General features: G+C 44.4%; 2 protein-coding genes across 11 annotated transcripts in view; one reads left to right on the forward strand and one right to left on the reverse strand.

The window, feature by feature from the left end:
- pcbp4 (poly(rC) binding protein 4) overlaps positions 1-24,335 on the reverse strand; it is a 189,876-nt gene that overhangs the window by 49,414 nt on the left and 116,127 nt on the right. For both annotated transcript variants that reach the window (XM_052474143.1, XM_052474144.1), the window contains exons 2-4: positions 19,194-19,377; positions 18,086-18,109; positions 7,724-7,756 (exon numbers count right to left, since the gene is read on the reverse strand). In XM_052474143.1, the coding sequence (XP_052330103.1) occupies positions 7,724-7,756; positions 18,086-18,109; positions 19,194-19,301 (165 nt within the window). In that variant the 5' untranslated portion in view covers positions 19,302-19,377. The remainder of the gene's footprint in view (positions 1-7,723; positions 7,757-18,085; positions 18,110-19,193; positions 19,378-24,335) is intronic.
- Positions 22,392-24,332, forward strand: LOC127910413 (loricrin-like). 9 transcript variants are annotated; one of them, XM_052474145.1, is made up of 5 exons: positions 22,415-22,762; positions 22,841-22,971; positions 23,016-23,073; positions 23,459-23,653; positions 23,797-24,332. In XM_052474145.1, exons 1-5 carry the CDS (start codon positions 22,444-22,446, stop codon positions 24,000-24,002), a joined length of 909 nt encoding a protein of 302 aa, XP_052330105.1. In that variant the 5' UTR covers positions 22,415-22,443; the 3' UTR covers positions 24,003-24,332. The 9 variants fall into 9 exon arrangements, 1 of the variants encoding a protein (XP_052330105.1); XR_008074770.1 differs by lacking the exon at positions 23,797-24,332 and having other exon boundaries at positions 22,392-22,451; positions 23,459-23,679; XR_008074769.1 differs by lacking the exons at positions 23,016-23,073; positions 23,797-24,332 and having other exon boundaries at positions 22,394-22,451; positions 22,724-22,762; positions 22,841-22,957; positions 23,459-23,679.

Below are 24,335 nucleotides of genomic sequence, written 5' to 3' on the forward strand. Positions count from 1 at the left end.
TGCTAACAGGAACAGGCCTTTAATACTGAAATATGCAAACAGGAACAGGCCTTTAATACTGAAATATGCAAACAGGAACAGGCCTTTAATACTGAAATATGCAAACAGGAACAGGCCTTTAATACTGAAATATGCAAACAGGAACAGGCCTTTAATACTGAAATATGCAAACAGGAACAGGCCTTTAATACTGAAATATGCAAACAGGAACAGGCCTTTAATACTGAAATATGCAAACAGGAACAGGCCTTTAATACTGAAATATGCAAACAGGAACAGGCCTTTAATACTGAAATATGCAAACAGGAACAGGCCTTTAATACTGAAATATGCAAACAGGAACAGGCCTTTAATACTGAAATATGCAAACAGGAACAGGCCTTTAATACTGAAATATGCAAACAGGAACAGGCCTTTAATACTGAAATATGCAAACAGGAACAGGCCTTTAATACTGAAATATGCAAACAGGAACAGGCCTTTAATACTGAAATATGCAAACAGGAACAGGCCTTTAATACTGAAATATGCTAACAGGAACAGGCCTTTAATACTGAAATATGCATGGGGAAATATTGTGTTTGTGAGCGTGTACGTGAATCTTTATTGAATGTAAGAAAGAAAGGAGATAGAGGGGAACAGAGAGAGAACAGGAAGAGAAAGGAGGGAGATGGAGAGAGATGGGGAGAAAGGGGGAGAATAGAGGGAGAACGGAGGGAGACAGGAAGAGAAAGGAGGGAGATGGGGAGAAAGGGGGAGAATGGAGGGAGATGGAGAGAAAGGGGGAGAATGGAGGGAGATGGAGAGAAAGGGGGAGAATAGAGGGAGAACAGAGGGAGACAGGAAGAGAAAGGAGGGAGATGGAGAGAAAGGGGGAGAATAGAGGGAGAACGGAGGGAGACAGGAAGAGAAAGGAGGGAGATGGGGAGAAAGGGGGAGAATGGAGGTAGATGGAGAGAAAGGGGGAAAATGGAGGGAGAACGGAGGGAGACAGGGAGGAGAAAGGGGGAGAATAGAGAGAGACGGGGAGGAGAACAGGAAGAGAAAGGGGGAGAATGGAGAGAGACAAGGAGGGAGAACGGAGGGAGAACGGAGGGAGACAGGGAGAGAAAGGGGGAGAATGGAGGGAGACAGGGAGACAGGGAGAGAACAGGAAGATAAAGGGGGAGAACAGGAAGATAAAGGGGGAGAACAGGAAGATAAAGGGGGAGAACAGGAAGATAAAGGGAGAGAACAGGAAGATAAAGGGGGAGAACAGGAAGATAAAGGGGGAGAACAGGAAGATAAAGGGGGAGAACAGGAAGATAAAGGGAGAGAACAGGAAGATAAAGGGGAGAGAACAGGAAGATAAAGGGGGAGAACAGGAAGATAAAGGGGGAGAACAGGAAGATAAAGGGGGAGAACAGGAAGATAAAGGGGGAGAACAGGAAGATAAAGGGGAGAGAAGACAGGAAGATAAAGGGGAGAACAGGAAGATAAAGGGGGAGAACAGGAAGATAAAGGGGGAGAACAGGAATATAAAGGGGGAGAACAGGAAGAGAAAGGGAGGGAACAGGAAGATAAAGGGGGAGAACAGGAAGATAAAGGGGGAGAACAGGAAGATAAAGGGGGAGAACAGGAAGAGAAAGGGAGAGAACAGGAAGGCTGTAATGATGGTGTTTTTATATCCTCCCTCCCCACTCTGAGTCTTTCAGCAACCAGCTCATCTGAGGACTCACTGACAATGGCTAAAGATTTGTGTCTGTGTGCGTGTGTTTCGGCTGTGTGTGTGTGTCAACTCTTTTTGATTCCTTGGTGGGTGTGTGTTGGCTGTGTGTGTGTGTGTCTCGTCCATGTGTGTGTGATTCATTGCATTACAAGGTTCCCAAGTCCTCTCCTGTCTGTTTCATTTACATGTGATCTCTGTCACTCTGTCTGCGCATGCCTGCATGAGTGTGTCTCAGCTCTGCGTGTGAGTGTATGGACGTCTGTGTGTCTGTCTCGTGTGTGTGTGATTCATTGTACTGCAGGGCTCCTAGCTCCTGTCTGTTACTTCCGGTGTGTGTGTGTGTCTGTGCGTACGTGATCTCACTCACGCTCTGGTCAATCTGAAAGACTCCCTGCTCTGCTTCTTCCCATGATAATGTTTTTATCTCCATTGTGGAGACAGATTTACTTTATCACAGCAATCTGATGTCAAATGTCTACTGTTTGCTGATTATCTGGTATTTCTGTCCCCAACCAAGGAGGGTCTACAGCAGCACCTAGATCTTCTGCACAGATTCTGCAAGACCTGGGCCCTGACAGACCTGGGCCCTGTCAGACCTGGGCCCTGACAGACCTGGGCCCTGACAGACCTGGACCCTGACAGACCTGGACCCTGACAGACCTGGACCCTGACAGACCTGGACCCTGACAGACCTGGGCCCTGATAGACCTGGGACCTGACAGACCTGGGACCTGACAGACCTGGGACCTGACAGACCTGGGCCCTGACAGACCTGGACCCTGACAGACCTGGACCCTGACAGACCTGGACCCTGATAGACCTGGGACCTGACAGACCTGGACCCTGACAGACCTGGACCCTGACAGACCTGGGCCCTGACAGACCTGGGCCCTGACAGACCTGGACCCTGACAGACCTGGACCCTGACAGACCTGGACCCTGACAGATCTGGGCCCTGATAGACCTGGGCCTTGATAGACCTGGACCCTGATAGACCTGGGCCCTGATAGACCTGGGCCTTGATAGACCTGGACCCTGATAGACCTGGGCCTTGACAGACCTGGACCCTGATAGACCTGGGCCTTGATAGACCTGGGCCTTGATAGACCTGGGACCTGACAGACCTGGACCCTGATAGACCTGGGCCTTGATAGACCTGGGCCTTGATAGACCTGGGCCTTGATAGACCTGGGACCTGCCTGAAAATCTCAGTAAGACAAATATCACAGTGTTCAAAAAAATATCCAGTCGGCATGACCACAAATACAAATTCCATCTAGACACAGTAATTTCTATCATTTTCTTCCATATTTCAGTCACCCATTATACTTTCTTCCATGTTTCAGTCACCCATTATACTTTCTTCCATGTTTCAGTCACCCATTATACTTTCTTCCATGTTTCAGTCACCCATTATACTTTCATTAATGTTTCAGTCACCCATTATACTTTCATTAATGTTTCAGTCACCCATTATACTTTCATTAATGTTTCAGTCACCCATTATACTTTCATTAATGTTTCAGTCACCCATTATACACTTTCATTAATGTTTCAGTCACCCATTATACTTTCTTCCATGTTTCAGTCACCCATTATACTTTCATTAATGTTTCAGTCACCCATTATACTTTCATTAATGTTTCAGTCACCCATTATACTTTCGTTAATGTTTCAGTCACCCATTATACTTTCATTAATGTTTCAGTCACCCATTATACTTTCATTAATGTTTCAGTCACCCATTATACTTTCATTAATGTTTCAGTCACCCATTATACTTTCTTCCATGTTTCAGTCACCCATTACATTGTCTTCCATGTTTCAGTCACCCATTATACTTTCTTCCATGTTTCAGTCACCCATTATACTTTCTTCCATGTTTCAGTCACCCATTATACTTTCTTCCATGTTTCAGTCACCCATTATACTTTCTGTCATGTTTCAGTCACCCATTATACTTTCTTCATGTTTCAGTCCCCATTACATTGTCTTCCATGTTTCAGTCACCCATTATATTTCTTCCATGTTTCAGTCACCCATTATACTTTCATTAATGTTTCAGTCACCCATTATACTTTCTGTCATGTTTCGGTCACCCATTATACTTTATTCCATGTTTCAGTCACCCATTATACTTTCTGTCATGTTTCAGTCACCCATTATACTTTCTGTCATGTTTCAGTCACCCATTATACTTTCTTCCATGTTTCAGTCACCCATTATACTTTCTGTCATGTTTCAGTCACCCATTACATTTTCTTCCATGTTTCAGTCACCCATTATACTTTCTGTCATGTTTCAGTCACCCATTACATTGTCTTCCATGTTTCAGTCACCCATTATACTTTCTTCCATGTTTCAGTCACCCATTATACTTTCTGTCATGTTTCAGTCACCCATTACATTTTCTTCCATGTTTCAGTCACCCATTATACTTTCTTCCATGTTTCAGTCACCCATTATACTTTCTTCCATGTTTCAGTCACCCATTATACTTTCTTCCATGTTTCAGTCACCCATTATACTTTCTGTCATGTTTCAGTCACCCATTATACTTTCTGTCATGTTTCAGTCACCCATTACATTTTATTCCATGTTTCAGTCACCCATTATACTTTCTGTCATGTTTCAGTCACCCATTACATTGTCTTCCATGTTTCAGTCACCCATTATACTTTCTTCCATGTTTCAGTCACCCATTATACTTTCTTCCATGTTTCAGTCACCCATTATACTTTCTTCCATGTTTCAGTCACCCATTATACTTTCTTCCATGTTTCAGTCACCCATTATACTTTCTTCCATGTTTCAGTCACCCATTATACTTTCTTCCATGTTTCAGTCACCCATTATACTTTCTTCCATGTTTCAGTCACCCATTATACTTTCTGTCATGTTTCAGTCACCCATTATACTTTCTTCCATGTTTCAGTCACCCATTATACTTTCTTCCATGTTTCAGTCAACCATTATACTTTCTTCCATGTTTCAGTCACCCATTACATTGTCTTCCATGTTTCAGTCACCATTATTTCCTTCCATGTTTCAGTCACCCATTATACTTTCTGTCATGTTTCAGTCACCCATTATACTTTCTTCCATGTTTCAGTCACCCATTATACTTTCTGTCATGTTTCAGTCACCCATTACATTTTCTTCCATGTTTCAGTCACCCATTATACTTTCTGTCATGTTTCAGTCACCCATTACATTGTCTTCCATGTTTCAGTCACCCATTATACTTTCTTCCATGTTTCAGTCACCCATTATACTTTCTGTCATGTTTCAGTCACCCATTACATTTTCTTCCATGTTTCAGTCACCCATTATACTTTCTTCCATGTTTCAGTCACCCATTATACTTTCTTCCATGTTTCAGTCACCCATTATACTTTCTTCCATGTTTCAGTCACCCATTATACTTTCTGTCATGTTTCAGTCACCCATTATACTTTCTGTCATGTTTCAGTCACCCATTATACTTTCTTCCATGTTTCAGTCACCCATTATACTTTCTTCCATGTTTCAGTCACCCATTACATTGTCTTCCATGTTTCAGTCACCCATTATACTTTCTTCCATGTTTCAGTCACCCATTATACTTTCTTCCATGTTTCAGTCACCCATTATACTTTCTTCCATGTTTCAGTCACCCATTATACTTTCTTCCATGTTTCAGTCACCCATTATACTTTCTTCCATGTTTCAGTCACCCATTATACTTTCTTCCATGTTTCAGTCACCCATTATACTTTCTTCCATGTTTCAGTCACCCATTATACTTTCTTCCATGTTTCAGTCACCCATTATACTTTCTGTCATGTTTCAGTCACCCATTATACTTTCTTCCATGTTTCAGTCACCCATTATACTTTCTTCCATGTTTCAGTCACCCATTATACTTTCTTCCATGTTTCAGTCACCCATTACATTGTCTTCCATGTTTCAGTCACCAATCATTTCCTTCCATGTTTCAGTCACCCATTATACTTTCTGTCATGTTTCAGTCACCCATTATACTTTCTTCCATGTTTCAGTCACCCATTATACTTTCTGTCATGTTTCAGTCACCCATTACATTGTTTCCATGTTTCAGTCCCCATTATACTTTCTTCCATGTTTCAGTCACCCATTATACTTTCTGTCATGTTTCAGTCACCCATTATACTTTCTTCCATGTTTCAGTCACCCATTATACTTTCTTCCATGTTTCAGTCACCCATTATACTTTCTTCCATGTTTCAGTCACCCATTATACTTTCTTCCATGTTTCAGTCACCCATTATACTTTCTTCCATGTTTCAGTCACCCATTATACTTTCTTCCATGTTTCAGTCACCCATTATACTTTCTTCCATGTTTCAGTCACCCATTACATTGTCTTCCATGTTTCAGTCACCAATTACATTTCCTTCCATGTTTCAGTCACCCATTATACTTTCTGTCATGTTTCAGTCACCCATTATACTTTCTTCCATGTTTCAGTCACCCATTATACTTTCTGTCATGTTTCAGTCACCCATTATACTTTCTTCCATGTTTCAGTCACCCATTATACTTTCTTCATGTTTCAGTCACCCATTTCCTTCCATGTTTCATCACTTTCTTCTGTCATGTTTCAGTCACCCATTATACTTTCTTCCATGTTTCAGTCACCCATTATACTTTCTGTCATGTTTCAGTCACCCATTATACTTTCTTCCATGTTTCAGTCACCCATTATACTTTCTGTCATGTTTCAGTCACCAATTACATTTCCTTCCATGTTTCAGTCACCCATTATACTTTCTGTCATGTTTCAGTCACCCATTATACTTTCTTCCATGTTTCAGTCACCCATTATACTTTCTGTCATGTTTCAGTCACCCATTATACTTTCTTCCATGTTTCAGTCACCCATTATACTTTCTTCCATGTTTCAGTCACCCATTACATTGTCTTCCATGTTTCAGTCACCCATTATACTTTCATTAATGTTTCAGTCACCCATTATACTTTCTTCCATGTTTCAGTCACCCATTACATTGTCTTCTATGTTTTTGAGTGTCTTTCCATTTCACTTCACCTTCATAGCTTTGCAATCCTGTGCCACTTATTATGTTTCAGTGATTTTGTGGGTTTGTGCTGTGTATCGGTTGCCCTTGAGACTAAAATATTCATGCTTCCTCTTCCTGTCAGCGAAGATGCCGAGGTGCATTATATAGATAGATATAGGAGCGTAGGAAAATATGTGTTTGGTTTCTAGATCTAGATGGAAATAAAGTATTTATGTGGATCCATCACAACCTGACTTGTAGAAACCAAGAAGCTGAGATATGGAGGTATATATATAGAGGTACTGGAAAAAATGTGTTGGGTTTCTCTTTAAGCGATATACCTAAATGTTAGGTATGTACACTACCGGTCAAAATATTTAGAACACCTACTCATTCAAGGGTTTTTCTTTATTTTTTAAAACTATTTTCTACATTGTAGAATAATAGTGAAGACATAAAAACGATGAAATAGCACATATGGAATCATGTAGTAACCAAACAAGTGTTAAACAAATCAAAATATATTTTCTATTTATGCCAAAAGTATGCAAAGCTGCCATCAAGGGAAAGGGTGGCTACTTTGAAGAATCTCAACTATAAAATATATTTTGATTTGTTCGACACTTTTTTTGGTTACAACATGATTCCATATGTGTGATTTAATAGTCCTGACTTCTTCACTATTATTCTACAATGTACAAAAGAGTCCAAAATAAAGAAAAACCCTTGAACGAGCAGGTGTTCTAAAACCATGGGATACTGTATCTCAATTTCAGGTGTGTACGGCAGGTTTAATAATGTCACAGAAAATATACCGTTTAGAAAAGGCTTTTATCAAAATCACCTTCCATCATTTGTTTTACTTATGGGCGGTCCCAGGGATCAAACCCCACAATCGTGTAATTGTAAGCACCGTGTCTTACCAGCTGAGCTACAGAGGACCGTGTTACTACAGTATATAATCTGGAGAACTTACCTCTTCTCGTATTTTCTTCACTGTCTCTCCTTTCTGTGGAAAGACACAACACAAACTTTAGACACATTCAACAGGTTTTGTCTTAAGTTCTGTCCTTCACTCCTTCAAACTTCTCATTATTATTAAATGAGTTTAATGTGGTTAAATTATAAGTCCAACATATTGCAGACATACAACAGAATCCTTACTGTAACACACACGTTGGGAGGTTTAGTTTTTAGAAGTGAGTTCGGTAAACACTGCATTTCAATGTGTTTCAATGTCTTTTTATCTGACTTGGCTATTATGGAGGAATCCTAAAAGGAATATCAGATCCAGAGCAATAACATGAATGTGTCTCTTGGGGAGCATTCTGTTCCTGTTGAGGGACCATAGATTGGTCGGTGGAGGAACCAACAACCCCTGAATGACTTTAACACAGAGTGAGATAGAGAGAAAGAGAGAAAGAAAGAGAGAGACAGAGAGAGAGAGAGAGAGAGAAGGAGAGAGCGACACAGAGAGAGAGAGCGAGAGAGAGAGAGAGATATATATAGAGAGAGAGATAAAGAGAGAGAGACAGAGAGATACAGAGAGACAGATATATATATATATATATATATATATATATATATATATATATATATATATATATATAGAGAGAGAGAGAGAGATAAAGAGAGAAAGAGAGAGACAGAGAGAGAGATATATAGAGAGAGATAAAGAGAGAGAGACAGAGAGATATATATATATATATATAGAGAGAGATATATATATAGAGAGAGATAAAGAGAGAGAGAGAGAGAGAGAGAGAGAGATACAGAGAGAGAGAGAGAGAGAGAGAGAGAGAGAGAGAGAGAGAGAGAGAGAGAGAGAGAGAGAGAGAGAGAGAGAGAGAGAGAGAGAGAGAGAGAGAGCAAGAGAGAGAGAGAGAGAGGAGAGAGAGAGAGAGAGAGAGAGAGAGAGAGAGAGAGGAGAGAGCAAGAGAGAGAGAGAGAGAGAGAGAGAGAGAGAGAGAGAGAGAGAGAGAGAGAGAGAGAGAGAGAGGCGAGAGAGAGAGCGAGAGAGAGAGAGAGAGAGAGAGACAGAGAGAGAGAGAGACGAAGAGAGAGTTGTTCCTGTTGAGGGACCATAGACTGGTGTGGTGGAGGTGGAACCAATCACGTAAATAATCCAGTATCCTGCTGTTACAACATGGCAAACTGGTATTCTGTAAAATATGCTGTGATATGTATCTACAGACATTTTGGACATTCAAAAATATGTTGTGTATTGAACACCGATGTTTTATAAGTTTAGTACACCTGTCAATCATCAATATAAATATAAAGCAAACCTAGTGGTGTGGTTGTCAGTTTGCTGTTTTTGGCCTACAGTAGAGTACACATCCATCCGCTCTTAGCACCTGATTGCTTTTGATGGTCTGACTGGTTTTGACTGTTCTAGATGGAATAGGACTGCCCCTGACAGCTCTATATGGAATAGGACTGCTCCTGACCGCTCTAGATGGAATAGGACTGCTCCTGACTGTTCAAGACGGAATATGACTGCTCCTGACTGTTCTCGACGGAATAGGACTGCTCCTGACTGTTCTCGACGGAATAGGACTGCTCCTGACTATTCTTGATGGAATAGGCCTGCTCCTGACCACTCCAGATGGAATAGGACTGCTCCTGACTGTTATAGATGGAATAGGACTGCTCCTGACAGTTCTAGATGGAATAGGACTGCTCCTGACTGTTCTAGTTGGAATAGGACTGCTGCTAACAGATCTATATGGAATAGGACTTCTCCTGTCCTGACCACTCAAGGTGGAATAGGACTGCTCCTGACTGTTCAAAACGGAATAGGACTGCTCCTGACTGTTTCAGATGGAATAGGACATCTCCGGACTGCTCAAGATGGAATAGGATTGTTCATGACTGTTCAAGATGGAATATGACTGCTCCTGACCGCTCTAGAAAGAAGAGGACTGCTCCTGATGGTTCTACATGGAATAGTACTGCTCCTGACTGTTCGAGACATTATAAGACTGCTCCGGGCTATTGTAGACGGAATAGAACTGCTCCTGACTGCTTTAGATGTGATAGAACTGCTCCTGACCACTCTAGATGGAATAAGACTGCTCCTGAAAGTTCTAGATGGAATAGTACTTCTCCTGACTGCTCAAGATGGGATGGGACTGCTCCCGATCGCTCTAGATAGAATAGGACTGTTCCTGAAAGCTCGAGATGGAATAGAACTTATCCTGACTGTTCTAGATGGAATAGAACTGCTCCTGACTGTTTCAGACGGAAGAGGACTGCTCCTGACTGTTCAAGATGGAATAGGACTGCTCCTGACCCCTCTAGATGGAATAAGACTGATCCTGACAGATCTAGATGGAATAGGACTGCTCCTGACTGTTCTAGATGTAATAGGACTGCTCCCGAATGCTCAAGATAGAATAGGATTGTTCCTGACTGTTCAAGATGGAGTAAGACTGCTCCTGACAGCTCTAGATGGAATAGGACTGCCCCTGACTGTTCCAAATGGAATAGGACTGCTCCTGACCATTCAAGATGGAATAGGACTGCTCCTGACTGGTAAAAATGGAATAGGACTGCTCCTGACCGTTATAGTTGGAATAGGACTGCTCCTGTCTGCTCAAGATGGAATAGGATTGTTCCTGACTGTTTAAGATGGAGTAGGACTCCTCCTGACTGCTTTAGATGGAATAGGACTGCTCCTGACTACTCTAGATGGAATAGGACTGCTCTGGACCGGTCTAGATGGAATAGACCTCCTCCTGACAGCTCTAGATGGAATAAGACTGCTCCTGACCGCTCTAGATAGAATAGGACTGCTCCTGATCCCTCTTGATGGAACAGGACTGCTCCTGACAGCTCTAGATGGAATAGGACTGCTCCTGACTGCTCTAGAAGGAATAGGACTGCTCCTGACTGCTTTAGATGGAATAGGACTGCTCCTGACCGCTCTATATGGAATAGGACTGCTCCTGACCACTCTAGATGGAATAGGACTGCTCCTGACTGCTCTAGATGGAATAGGACTGCTCCTGACAGCTCTAGATGGAATAGGACTGCTCCTGATTGTTCTAGATGGAATAGGACTGCTCGTGACTATTCTAGACGGAATATGACTGCTCCTGACTATTCTAGATGGAATAGGACTGCTCCTGACTATTATTGACAGAAAATGACTGCTCCTGACTATTCTAGATGGAATAGGACTGCTCCTGACTGTCCAAGATGGAATAGGACTGCTCCTGACAGCTCTAGATGGAATATGACTGCTCCTGACTATTCTCGATGGAATAGGACTGCTCCTGACCATTCTAGACGGAATAGGACTGCTCCTGACTATTCTAGACATAATAAGACTGCTCCAGACTATTCTAGATGGAATAGGACTGCTCCTGACCATTCTAGACGGAATAGGACTGCTCCTGACTATTCTCGACAGAATAAGACTGCTCCAGACTATTCTAGACGGAATAGGACTTTTCCTGACTATTCTAGATGGAATCGGACTGCTCCTGACCATTCAAGATGGAGTTGGACTCCTCCTGACTTCTCTAGACGGAATAGGACTGCTCCAGACTATTCTAGACAGAATAGGACTTTTCCTGACTATTCTAGATGGAATAGGACTGCTCCTGACCATTCTAGATGGAATAGGACTGCTCCTGACTATTCTAGATGGAATACGACTGCTCCTGACTATTCTAGACGGATTAGGACTGCTCCTGACTATTCTAGACAGAATAGGACTGCTCCTGACTATTCTAGATGGAATAGGACTGCTCCTGACTATTCTAGACCGAATAGGACTGCTCCTGACTGTTCTAGTTGGAATAGGACTGCTGCTAACAGATCTATATGGAATAGGACTTCTCCTGTCCTGACCACTCAAGGTGGAATAGGACTGCTCCTGACTGTTCAAAACGGAATAGGACTGCTCCTGACTGTTTCAGATGGAATAGGACATCTCCGGACTGCTCAAGATGGAATAGGATTGTTCATGACTGTTCAAGATGGAATATGACTGCTCCTGACCACTCTAGATGGAATAGGAATGCAACTGACAGTTCTAGATGGAATAGGACTGCTCCTGACCCCTCTAGATGGCATAGGACGGCTCCTGACAGCTCTAGATGGAATATGACTGCTCCTGACCGCTCTAGAAAGAAGAGGACTGCTCCTGATGGTTCTACATGGAATAGTACTGCTCCTGACTGTTCGAGACATTATAAGACTGCTCCGGGCTATTGTAGACGGAATAGAACTGCTCCTGACTGCTTTAGATGTGATAGAACTGCTCCTGACCACTCTAGATGGAATAAGACTGCTCCTGAAAGTTCTAGATGGAATAGTACTTCTCCTGACTGCTCAAGATGGGATGGGACTGCTCCCGATCGCTCTAGATAGAATAGGACTGTTCCTGAAAGCTCGAGATGGAATAGAACTTATCCTGACTGTTCTAGATGGAATAGGACTGATCCTGACAAATCTAGATGGAATAGGACTGCTCCTGACTGTTCTAGATGTATAGGACTGCTCCCGAATGCTCAAGATAGAATAGGATTGTTCCTGACTGTTCAAGATGGAGTAAGACTGCTCCTGACAGCTCTAGATGGAATAGGACTGCCCCTGACTGTTCCAAATGGAATAGGACTGCTCCTGACCATTCAAGATGGAATAGGACTGCTCCTGACTGGTAAAAATGGAATAGGACTGCTCCTGACCGTTATAGTTGGAATAGGACTGCTCCTGTCTGCTCAAGATGGAATAGGATTGTTCCTGACTGTTTAAGATGGAGTAGGACTCCTCCTGACTGCTTTAGATGGAATAGGACTGCTCCTGACTACTCTAGATGGAATAGGACTGCTCTGGACCGGTCTAGATGGAATAGACCTCCTCCTGACAGCTCTAGATGGAATAAGACTGCTCCTGACCGCTCTAGATAGAATAGGACTGCTCCTGATCCCTCTTGATGGAACAGGACTGCTCCTGACAGCTCTAGATGGAATAGGACTGCTCCTGACTGCTCTAGAAGGAATAGGACTGCTCCTGACTGCTTTAGATGGAATAGGACTGCTCCTGACCGCTCTATATGGAATAGGACTGCTCCTGACCACTCTAGATGGAATAGGACTGCTCCTGACCGCTCTAGATGGAATAGGACTGCTCCTGACAGCTCTAGATGGAATAGGACTGCTCCTGATTGTTCTAGATGGAATAGGACTGCTCGTGACTATTCTAGACGGAATATGACTGCTCCTGACTATTCTAGATGGAATAGGACTGCTCCTGACTATTATTGACAGAAAATGACTGCTCCTGACTATTCTAGATGGAATAGGACTGCTCCTGACTGTCCAAGATGGAATAGGACTGCTCCTGACAGCTCTAGATGGAATATGACTGCTCCTGACTATTCTAGATGGAATAGGACTGCTCCTGACTATTCTAGACGGAATAGGACTGCTCCTGACTATTCTAGACAGAATAAGACTGCTCCTGACTATTCTAGATGGAATAGGACTGCTCCTGACCATTCTAGACGGAATAGGACTGCTCCTGACTATTCTAGACGGAATAGGACTGCTCCTGACTATTCTAGACGGAATAGGACTGCTCCTGACTATTCTAGACAGAATAGGACTGCTCCTGACTATTCTAGACGGAATAGGACTGCTCCTGACTATTCTAGACAGAATAGGACTGCTCCTGACTATTCTAGACGGAATAGGACTGCTCCTGACTATTCTAGACAGAATAGGACTGCTCCTGACTATTCTAGACGGAATAGGACTGCTCCTGACCGCTCTAGATGGAATAGGGCTGCTCCTGCTCCTTTATCTGTGTGTGTGTGTGTATGTGTGTGTGCCTGTGTGCGTGTCTTCGTGCGTGTCTGTGTGTGTGTGCGCGTGCGCGCGTGTCACACCAAAGCGTGTGTGTGTGTGTGTGTGTGTGTGTGTGTGTGTGTGTGTGTGTGTGTGTGTGTGTGTGTGTGTGTGTGTGTGTGTGTGTGTGTGTGTGTGTGTGTGTGTGTGTGTGTGTGTGTGTGTGTGTGTGCGTGCGTGCGTGCGTGCGTGCGTCAGAGTTATTTTAGCAGCAGGGTAATCCCTGAGCCAGACAAGCTCTAATGTCTGCAGGCAGGCCGGTTCTACTGTTCTACTGTTCCACCCTTCTACGGTTCTACTGTTCTACTGATCCACTGTTCCACTGTTCTACTGTTCTATTTTGGATCTGGACTCCGTCTCCTACTGTAGTACAGTACGTGGAGAACTAGCTAGATGAAATGACTGGCTCAGGTGTATTGTCAGCAGGTTTGCTGGAGGTCAGCCCTCAGGATAAGCTCTGATGTCTGATATCTACAGGGCCCTCTCTCTCTCTGTGTGTGTGTGTGTGTGTGTGTGTGTGTGTGTGTGTGTGTGTGTGTGTGTGTGTGTGTGTGTGTGTGTGTGTGTGTGTGTGTGTGTGTGTGTGTGTGTGTGTGTGTGTGTGTGTGTGTGTGTGTGTGTGTGTGTGTGTGTGTGTGTGCGCGTGTGTGTGTGTGTGTGTGTGTGTGCGTGCGTGCGTGCGTGCGTGTGTGTGTGTGTGTGTTAGACAGGTGTATTAGCAGCAGGTTAGCTGGATGTCAGCTCTCAGGACAAGCTCTGATGTCTGCATTGGCCCTGCTGGGTAGTGTTGGGTAGAGCCAAGGACACACAGCCACTGTACGGCTGCAGTGTGTACAGTACACTGCCTGGTTGTATGCCTGTGAGTTACAGTACACTGCCTGGCTGTATGCCTGTGAGTTACAGTACACTGCCTGGTTGTATGCCTGTGAGTTACAGTACACTGCCTGGCTGTATGCCTGTGAGTTACAGTACACTGCCTGGTTGTATGCCTGTGAGTTACAGTACACTGCCTGGCTGTATGCCTGTGAGTTACAGTACACTGCCTGGCTGTATGCCTGTGTGTTACAGTACACTGCCTGGCTGTATGCCTGTGAGTTACAGTACACTGCCTGGTTGTATGCCTGTGAGTTACAGTACACTGCCTGGTTGCATGCCTGTGAGTTACAGTACACTGCCTGGTTGTATGCCTGTGAGTTACAGTACACTGCCTGGCTGTATGCCTGTGAGTTACAGTACACTGCCTGGCTGTATGCCTGTGAGTTACAGTACACTGCCTGGCTGTATGCCTGTGAGTTACAGTACACTGTAACAGGGTTGAGTGTATGCCTGTGAGTACGCCACAGGGTTGAGTGTATGCCTGTGAGTACGCCACAGGGTTGAGTGTATGCCTGTGAGTACGCCACAGGGTTGAGTGTATGTCTGTGATTACGCCACAGGGTTGAGTGTATGCCTGTGAGTACACCACAGGGTTGAGTGTATGTCTGTGATTACGCCACAGGGTTGAGTGTATGTCTGTGAGTACACCACAGGGTTGAGTGTATGCCTGTGAGTACGCCACAGGGTTGAGTGTATGCCTGTGAGTACGCCACAGGGTTGAGTGTATGCCTGTGAGTACGCCACAGGGTTGAGTGTATGTCTGTGATTACGCCACAGGGTTGAGTGTATGCCTGTGAGTACACCACAGGGTTGAGTGTATGTCTGTGATTACGCCACAGGGTTGAGTGTATGCCTGTGAGTACACCACAGGGTTGAGTGTATGCCTGTGAGTACGCCACAGGGTTGAGTGTATGCCTGTGAGTACACCACAGGGTTGAGTGTATGCCTGTGAGTACGCCACAGGGTTGAGTGTATGCCTGTGAGTACGCCACAGGGTTGAGTGTATGCCTGTGAGTACGCCACAGGGTTGAGTGTAGTGTGCAGTCATCAACCTTTAACGTTGTTCTCACTGTTCAGGACCACACAGAAGATCAAGCCTGAAGGCGTTTGTCTGTCAGTTAATAACAGAGTACTGTACCTTTTCTTCGTGGCTCCTCATGATCACTGGAGTCTCTAGTATCTAGATTACAAGTACAGCTTGATGTTGACGCAGGAGCCAGACATCATACTAATATAATATAATTCCTCCTCAAATGTATTTAAAATGATACTATGTTAAGAAAGTGGAGATGCTACTGAATATGACCTGATGGAAACAACAACCTCACCCAGGAACTCTGTATGTCTAGTCAGTCTACACCAGAGCCTTATATTTGGATAATCAATATTGAGGCTCTGGTCTACACGATTGTGCCAACTGATTCACAGACCACAGGGATGATGACATAGGGGGGGAGAGAGAGAAATGAGAGGGAGAGGGGAAGAGAGAGAGAGAGAGATGAGGGAGAGGATGAGAGAGAGAGAGAGAGAGAGAGAGAGAGAGAGAGAGAGAGAGAGAGAGAGAGAGAGAGAGAGATAGAGAGAGAGAGAGAGAGAGAGAGAGAGAGAGAGAGAGAGAGAGAGAGAGAGAGGATGAGAGACAGAGAGAAACAGAGAGAGAATTGGAGGGGTGAGAGACAGACAGACAGACAGAGAATTGGAGGGGTGAGAGACAGAGAGACAGAGAGAGACAGAGCAACAGAGAGAAACAGAGAGAGACAGAGAGAAACAGAGAGAGACAGAGAGAAACAGACAGAGAGAGACAGAGAGAAACAGAGACAGAGAGATACAGACAGAAACAGACAGAGAGAGACAGAGAGATACAGACAGAGAGATACAGAGAGATACAGAGAGAAACAGACAGAGAGATACAGAGAGCAACAGAGAGAAACAGACAGAGAGATACAGAGAGAGACAGAGAGATACAGAGAGAAACAGACAGAGAGATACAGATACAGACAGAGAGAGACAGAGAGATACAGAGAGAAACAGACAGAGAGATACAGATACAGACAGAGAGAGACAGAGAGAGACAGAGAGAGACAGAGAGAGACAGAGAGAAACAGACAGAGAGAGACAGAGAGAGACAAAGAGAGACAGATACAGACAGAGAGAGACAGAGAGAAACAGACAGAGAGATACAGAGAGAGACAGAGAGAGACAGAGAGAGACAAAGAGAGACAGAGAGAGACAGAGAGAAACAGACAGAGAGAGAGAAACAGACAGAGAGAGACAGAGAGAGACAGAGAGAGACAAAGAGAGACAGAGAGAGACAGAGAGAAAGAGACAGAGAGATACAGAGAGAGACAGAGGGAGACAGAGAGAGACAAAGAGAGACAGAGAGACAGAGAGAAACAGATAGAGAGAGACAGACAGAGAGATACAGAGACAGAGAGAGACAGAGAGATACAGAGAGATACAGACAGAGAGAGACAGAGAGAGACAAAGAGAGACAGAGAGAAACAGAGAGACAGAGAGAGACAGAGAGAGACAAAGAGAGACAGAGAGAGACAGAGAGAGACAGAGAGAAAGGTTGAGAGACAGAGAGAAACAGACAGATATACAGACAGAGAGAGACAGAGAGAGACAAAGAGAGACAGAGAGAGACAAAGAGAGACAGAGAGAGACAAAGAGAGACAGAGAGAGACAAAGAGAGACAGAGAGAGACAAAGAGAGACAGAGAGAGACAAAGAGAGACAGAGAGAGACAAAGAGAGACAGAGAGAGAGACAGAGAGAGACAAAGAGAGACAGAGAGAGAGACAGAGAGAGAGACAGAGAGAGAGACAGAGAGAGACAGAGAGAGAGACAAAGAGAGACAGAGAGAGAGACAGAGAGAGAGACAAAGAGAGACAGAGAGAGAGACAGAGAGAGAGACAGAGAGAGAGACAAAGAGAGACAGAGAGAGATAGAGAGAGACAGAGAGAGAGACAAAGAGAGAGAGACAGAGAGAGACAGAGAGAGAGAGAGACAGAAGAGAGACAGAGAGAGACAAAGAGAGACAGAGAGAGAGACAGAGAGAGAGACAAAGAGAGACAGAGAGAGACAAAGAGAGACAGAGAGAGACAAAGAGACAGAGAGACAGAGAGAGAGACAAAGAGAGACAGAGAGAAACAGACAGATATACAGACAGAGAGAGACAAAGAGAGACAGAGAGAGACAAAGAGAGAGAGACAGAGAGAGAGAGACAAAGAGAGACAGAGAGAGAGACAAAGAGAGACAGAGAGAGACAGAGAGAGACAGAGAGAGACAAAGAGAGACAGAGAGAGAGAGATAGAGACAAAGAGAGACAGAGAGAAACAGAGAGAGACAGAGAGAGACAAAGAGAGACAGAGAGAAAGGTTGAGAGACAGAGAGAAACAGACAGATATACAGACAGAGAGAGACAAAGAGAGACAGAGAGAGACAAAGAGAGACAGAGAGAGAGACAAAGAGAGACAGAGAGAGAGACAAAGAGAGACAAAGAGAGACAGAGAGAGACAAAGAGAGACAGAGAGAGAGACAAAGAGAGACAGAGAGAGACAAAGAGAGACAGAGAGAAAGGTTGAGACAGGCTGCGTCTCACCTTTCCGATGATGCTGCCAACTTCCTGCAAAAGGAAAGAAAGGAAAATGTCACTATATTGATTTAATCCTGTCAGGAGTCATCTAGTGGTCAAGTTTCTCTCTGGGGTGGTAGACCACTATGCCACTACACCACCATACCACCTAAGACAGTCACTAGACCCCCCCTAGACAGCCTCTAGACTACTATACCACCCCAGACAGCCACTAGACCACTAGAACACTAGACAACCCCAGACAGTCACTAGACCCCCCTAGACAGCCACTAGACCACCCCAGGCAGCCACTAGACCACTAGACACCCACAGACAGCCACTAGACCACTAGACACCCCCAGACAGCCACTAGACCACTAGACCACTAGACACTCCCAGACAGCCACTAGACCACTAGACCACTAGACACCCCTAGACAGCCACTAGACCACCCCAGGCAGCCACTAGACCACTAGACACCCACAGACAGCCACTAGACCACTATATAATAATAATAATAATAATAATAATAATAATAGGACCACTAGACAACTAGACCACTGTCACTAGACCCCCATAGACAGCCACTAGACCACCCCAGACAGCCACTAGACCACTAGACCACCCCAGACAGCCACTAGACAACTAGACCACTGTCACTAGATCCCCATAGACAGCCACAAGACCACCCCAGACAGCCACTAGACCACTAGACCACTAGATGACTAGACCACTAGATGACTAGACCACTAGACCACCAGACCACCAGACCACCAGACCACTAGACCACTAGATGACTAGACCACTAGACCACCAGACCACCAGACCACCAGACCACTAGACCACCAGACCACTAGACCACTAGACCACTAGATCACTCCAGACAGCCACTAGACCACCAGACCACTAGACCACTAGACCACTAGATCACTCCAGACAGCCACTAGACCACTAGACCACTAGATGACTAGACCACTAGACCACTAGAAAACTAGATCACTCCAGACAGTCACTAGACCATTAAACCACTAGATCACCCCAGACAGCCACTAGACCACTAGACCACTAGATGACTAGACCAAGTCCACCCCTGGCCACGTGTGTGTCATCATCTAAGGCAAGCAGACAGACCTACCTTTCCGTGCATGAGGAGCCGTAGCGTAAGGGTGACGTTCATTCCCCCCTCCCCAAAGTCCTGTTCACAGTTCATGTTGATGTGAGACTGAGACACAAGGAGACGCATGAAAGATGCTCTGCAGACAGACAGACAGACAGACTCTCAGGGTGAAGGGAGAGGTTCTCTCTCTCCTCACAGCTCTCTGTAGGAAAACACAGAGAGTACAACACTTTGTTATTATTGATTATAGTGATTATTGATTATTGATTTTTCTTTTGAGTTATCCCAGAAAACTTAACAATTGTCTAATTTTCCAAAACGGAAATGTATCACAGGTTGTTAGAGAAACAGGTCGTTGTCAGAGAAACAGGTCGTTGTTAGAGAAACAGGTCGTTGTTAGAGAAACAGGTCACTGTTAGAGAAACAGGTCGTTGTTAGAGAAACAGGTCGTTGTTAGAGAAACAGGTCGTTGTTAGAGAAACAGGTTGTTGTCAGAGAAACAGGTCACTGTTAGAGAAACAGGTCGTTGTCAGAGAAACAGGTCGTTGTCAGAGAAACAGGTCATTGTCAGAGAAACAGGTCGTTGTTAGAGAAACAGGTCGTTGTCAGAGAAACAGGTCACTGTCAGAGAAACAGGTCGTTGTCAGAGAAACAGGTCGTTGTTAGAGAAACAGGTCGTTGTTACAGAAACAGGTCACTGTCAGAGAAACAGGTTGTTGTTAGAGAAACAGGTCACTGTCAGAGAAACAGGTGTTGTCAGAGAAACAGGTCGTTGTTAGAGAAACAGGTCACTGTCAGAGAAACAGGTCGTTGTTAGAGAAACAGGTCACTGTCAGAGAAACAGGTCGTTGTTAGAGAAACAGGTCACTGTTAGAGAAACAGGTCGTTGTTAGAGAAACAGGTCGTTGTTAGAGAAACAGGTCGTTGTTAGAGAAACAGGTCATTGTTAGAGAAACAGGTCACTGTCAGAGAAACAGGTCATTGTTAGAGAAACAGGTTGTTGTTAGAGAAACAGGTCACTGTCAGAGAAACAGGTCGTTGTTAGAGAAACAGGTCACTGTTAGAGAAACAGGTCGTTGTTAGAGAAACAGGTCGTTGTTAGAGAAACAGGTCGTTGTTAGAGAAACAGGTCACTGTCAGAGAAACAGGTCGTTGTTAGAGAAACAGGTCGTTGTTAGAGAAACAGGTCACTGTCAGAGAAACAGGTCGTTGTCAGAGAAACAGGTCACTGTCAGAGAAACAGGTCGTTGTTAGAGAAACAGGTCACTGTCAGAGAAACAGGTCGTTGTTAGAGAAACAGGTCGTTGTCAGAGAAACAGGTCGTTGTTAGAGAAACAGGTCGTTGTTAGAGAAACAGGTCACTGTCAGAGAAACAGGTCGTTGTTAGAGAAACAGGTCGTTGTTAGAGAAACAGGTCGTTGTTAGAGAAACAGGTCGTTGTTAGAGAAACAGGTCACTGTCAGAGAAACAGGTCGTTGTTAGAGAAACAGGTCGTTGTTAGAGAAACAGGTCGTTGTCAGAGAAACAGGTCGTTGTTAGAGAAACAGGTCGTTGTCAGAGAAACAGGTCGTTGTTAGAGAAACAGGTCGTTGTTAGAGAAACAGGTCACTGTTAGAGAAACAGGTCGTTGTTAGAGAAACAGGTCGTTGTTAGAGAAACAGGTCGTTGTTAGAGAAACAGGTCACTGTCAGAGAAACAGGTCGTTGTTAGAGAAACAGGTCGTTGTCAGAGAAACATGCCATTGTCAGAGAAACAGGTCACTGTCAGAGAAACAGGTCGTTGTTAGAGAAACAGGTCGTTGTTAGAGAAGCAGGTCGTTGGTAACAACACAGTTTAGCTCATTGTAACCAGAGTCTTATCTTTTCAAACTCTTCTACATAACGACGAGGACAACGAACAAGGAACACAATGTGTAAAAAAAGGCCATGCCTGTGCATTTCCTCTCTCCACAGTCCCGTTAGGGTGATTTATCCCCTTCTCAGCTCTTCAATCACTGCCAGGTTTCATGGACATGTGGACAAGTGGACTCTGGCCCCTCCCACTGTAGCTCAGAGTGGTTATCATCTTTGGCCAATCAGGATGCCAAGTTTGGCTGGGGACCAAGGTTTCAGTTTGTCTTCTAGAAGTGTTTGTGCCTTGTATTGTTGGGGATAGTTTCTGATGATTGGTCCCCATGCTACTGAAACCTTGCTAGCGTTGGTTATCTTGTTAAATATGTAACTCGCCAGCGGTTAGCATTGCTTACCTGTTTAGGTAATGCATACTATCGTTTAAGTAGAGAATTTCCAGCTACTGTAAATAATTGCATGTTCGTAGCTGTCATTATGTGCATGCTAATGCTACTCTACGAGTCTGTGTTACGTGGAAGAAAAGGGAAACCAGTAGAAGATGATTCCAGACGGCCTGGGTGTACTTCCACATACACACTTGATTTATGTCCTATTAGATAAGATCTCTAGCTGGCTGGAGAGAAAAGGTCACAAGCCGTGACTGGCAGCAGTAATTAGTCTCTCTCTCCACCAAGACATTGACATCCTATCTGTAGCTGTGTGACTATGTGTGTTCAGTGATATGCTATCTAGGCTATGTAGTCTAAGGTTCCAATTGTATAGCTGCATTACAGCTGTTAATATGTACATGCATTGTCCTTTCCTTATAGAACCACAAAGACTTCTTCTAGGATGTGTCTGTGTGTGTGTGTTTGTGTGTGTGTCTGTCTGTGTCTGTGTGTCTCTGTGTGTGTGTGTGTGTGTGTCTGTGTCTGTGTGTGTGTGTGTGTGTGTGTGTGTGTGTCTCTGTGTGTGTGTGTGTGTGTGTGTGTGTGTGTGTGTGTGTGTGTGTGTGTGTGTGTGTGTGTGTGTGTGTGTGTGTGTGTGTGTGTGCGTGTCTCTGTGTGTGTGTGTGTGTGTGTGTGTGTGTGTGTGTGTGAGAGAGAGTGTGTGTGTGAGAGTGAGAGTGTGTGTGTGTGTGTGTGTGTGTGACAGCCTGCAGCAAGTCAGAACCTTAACAATCAATTAAAATGTTAAATCTAATTTTATTTGTCACAATGCGCCGAAATACAACAAGGTGTAGACGTTACAGTGAAATGTTTACTCACAAGCCCTTAACCAACAATGCTTTAAGAAGTATTAAGAAGTAAAACATTAAAAATAAAAGTAACATATAATTAAAGAGCAGCAGTAAAATAATAATAGTGAGGTTATATACAGGGGGTACCGGTACAGAGTCAATGTGGAGGTTATATACAGGGGGTACCAGTACAGAGTCAATGTGGAGGTTATATACAGGGGGTACTGGTACAGAGTCAATGTGGAGGTTATATACAGGGGGTACCGGTACAGAGTCAATGTGGAGGTTATATACAGGGGGTACTGGTACAGAGTCAATGTGGAGGTTATATACAGGGGGTACCGGTACAGAGTCAATGTGGAGGTTATATACAGGGGTACCAGTACAGAGTCAATGTGGAGGTTATATACAGGGGGTACTGGTACAGAGTCAATGTGGAGGTTATATACAGGGTGTACCGGTACAGAGTCAATGTGGAGGTTATATACAGGGGGTACCAGTACAGAGTCAATGTGGAGGTTATATACAGGGGGTATAGGTACAGAGTCAATGTGGAGGTTATATACATGGGGTACCAGTACAGAGTCAATGTGGAGGTTATATACAGGGGGTACCGGTACAGAGTCAATGTGGAGGTTATATACAGGGGGTACCGGTACAGAGTCAATGTGGAGGTTATATACAGGGGGTACCAGTACAGAGTCAATGTGGAGGTTATATACAGGGGGTACCGGTACAGAGTCAATGTGGAGGTTATATACAGGGGTATAGGTACAGAGTCAATGTGGAGGTTATATACAGGGGGTACCAGTACAGAGTCAATGTGGAGGTTATATACAGGGGGTACCGGTACAGAGTCAATGTGGAGGTTATATACAGGTGATACTGGTACAGAGTCAATGTGGAGGTTATATACAGGGGGTACCGGTACAGAGTCAATGTGGAGGTTATATACAGGGGGTACCGGTACAGAGTCAATGTGGAGGTTATATACAGGGGTACCGGTACAGAGTCAATGTGGAGGTTATATACAGGGGTATAGGTACAGAGTCAATGTGGAGGTTATATACAGGGGTACCGGTACAGAGTCAATGTGGAGGTTATATACAGGGGTACCAGTACAGAGTCAATGTGGAGGTTATATACAGGGGTATAGGTACAGAGTCAATGTGGACGTTATATACATGGGGTACCAGTACAGAGTCAATGTGGAGGTTATATACAGGGGGTACCGGTACAGAGTCAATGTGGAGGTTATATACAGGGGGTACCGGTACAGAGTCAATGTGGAGGTTATATACAGGGGGTACCAGTACAGAGTCAATGTGGAGGTTATATACAGGGGGTACCGGTACAGAGTCAATGTGGAGGTTATATACAGGGGGTACCAGTACAGAGTCAATGTGGAGGTTATATACAGGGGGTACAGAGTCAATGTGGAGGTACAGGGGTACCAGTACAGAGTCAATGTGGAGGTTATATACAGGGGTACCAGTCCAGAGTCAATGTGGAGGTTATATACAGGGGGTACCAGTCCAGAGTCAATGTGGAGGTTATATACAGGGGGTACCGGTACAGAGTCAATGTGGAGGTTATATACAGGGGGTACCAGTACAGAGTCAATGTGTGGGGGCTATATACAGGGGGTACCAGTACAGAGTCAATGTGGAGGTTATATACAGGGGGTACCGGTACAGAGTCAATGTGTGGGGGCACCGGTTAGTCGAGGTAATCGAAGTGATATATACATGTAGGTAGATTTATTAAAGTGACTTATGCATATAGATAATAACAGAGAGTAGCTGCAGTGTAAAATAAGGGTGTGGGTAGTCCTTTGATTAACTGTTTAGGAGGTTTATGGCTCCTCTCCTCTTGGATCTAGACTTGGCGCTCCGGTACCGCTTGCCGTAGGGAAGCAGGGAGAACAGTCTATGACTAGGGTGGCTAGAGTCGTTGACAATTTTTTTGGGCCTTCCTCTGACACCGCCTGGTATACAGGTCCTGGATGGCAGTAAGCTTGCCCCCAGTGATGTACATGCCAAATCTTTTCAGTCTCCCGAGTGGGAATAGGCTTTGTCATGCCCTCTTTAC

Source organism: Oncorhynchus keta, chromosome 21, assembly GCF_023373465.1.
Source record: "Oncorhynchus keta strain PuntledgeMale-10-30-2019 chromosome 21, Oket_V2, whole genome shotgun sequence".
NCBI classification, from domain to species: domain Eukaryota; kingdom Metazoa; phylum Chordata; class Actinopteri; order Salmoniformes; family Salmonidae; genus Oncorhynchus; species Oncorhynchus keta.

Excerpts from the sequence above, each read along its gene's own strand:
- LOC127910413 (XM_052474145.1), top strand. The coding sequence starts at position 22,444 with ATGTGGAGGTTATATACAGGGGGTACTGGTACAGAGTCAATGTGGAGG. Across the intron at positions 22,763-22,840 it reads AGTACAGAGTCAATGTGGAG|GTTATATACAGGGGGTACCG; the intron begins GTTATATACAGG and ends GTCAATGTGGAG. Across the intron at positions 22,972-23,015 it reads GTGGAGGTTATATACAGGGG|GTACAGAGTCAATGTGGAGG; the intron begins GTACCGGTACAG and ends ACAGGGGTATAG.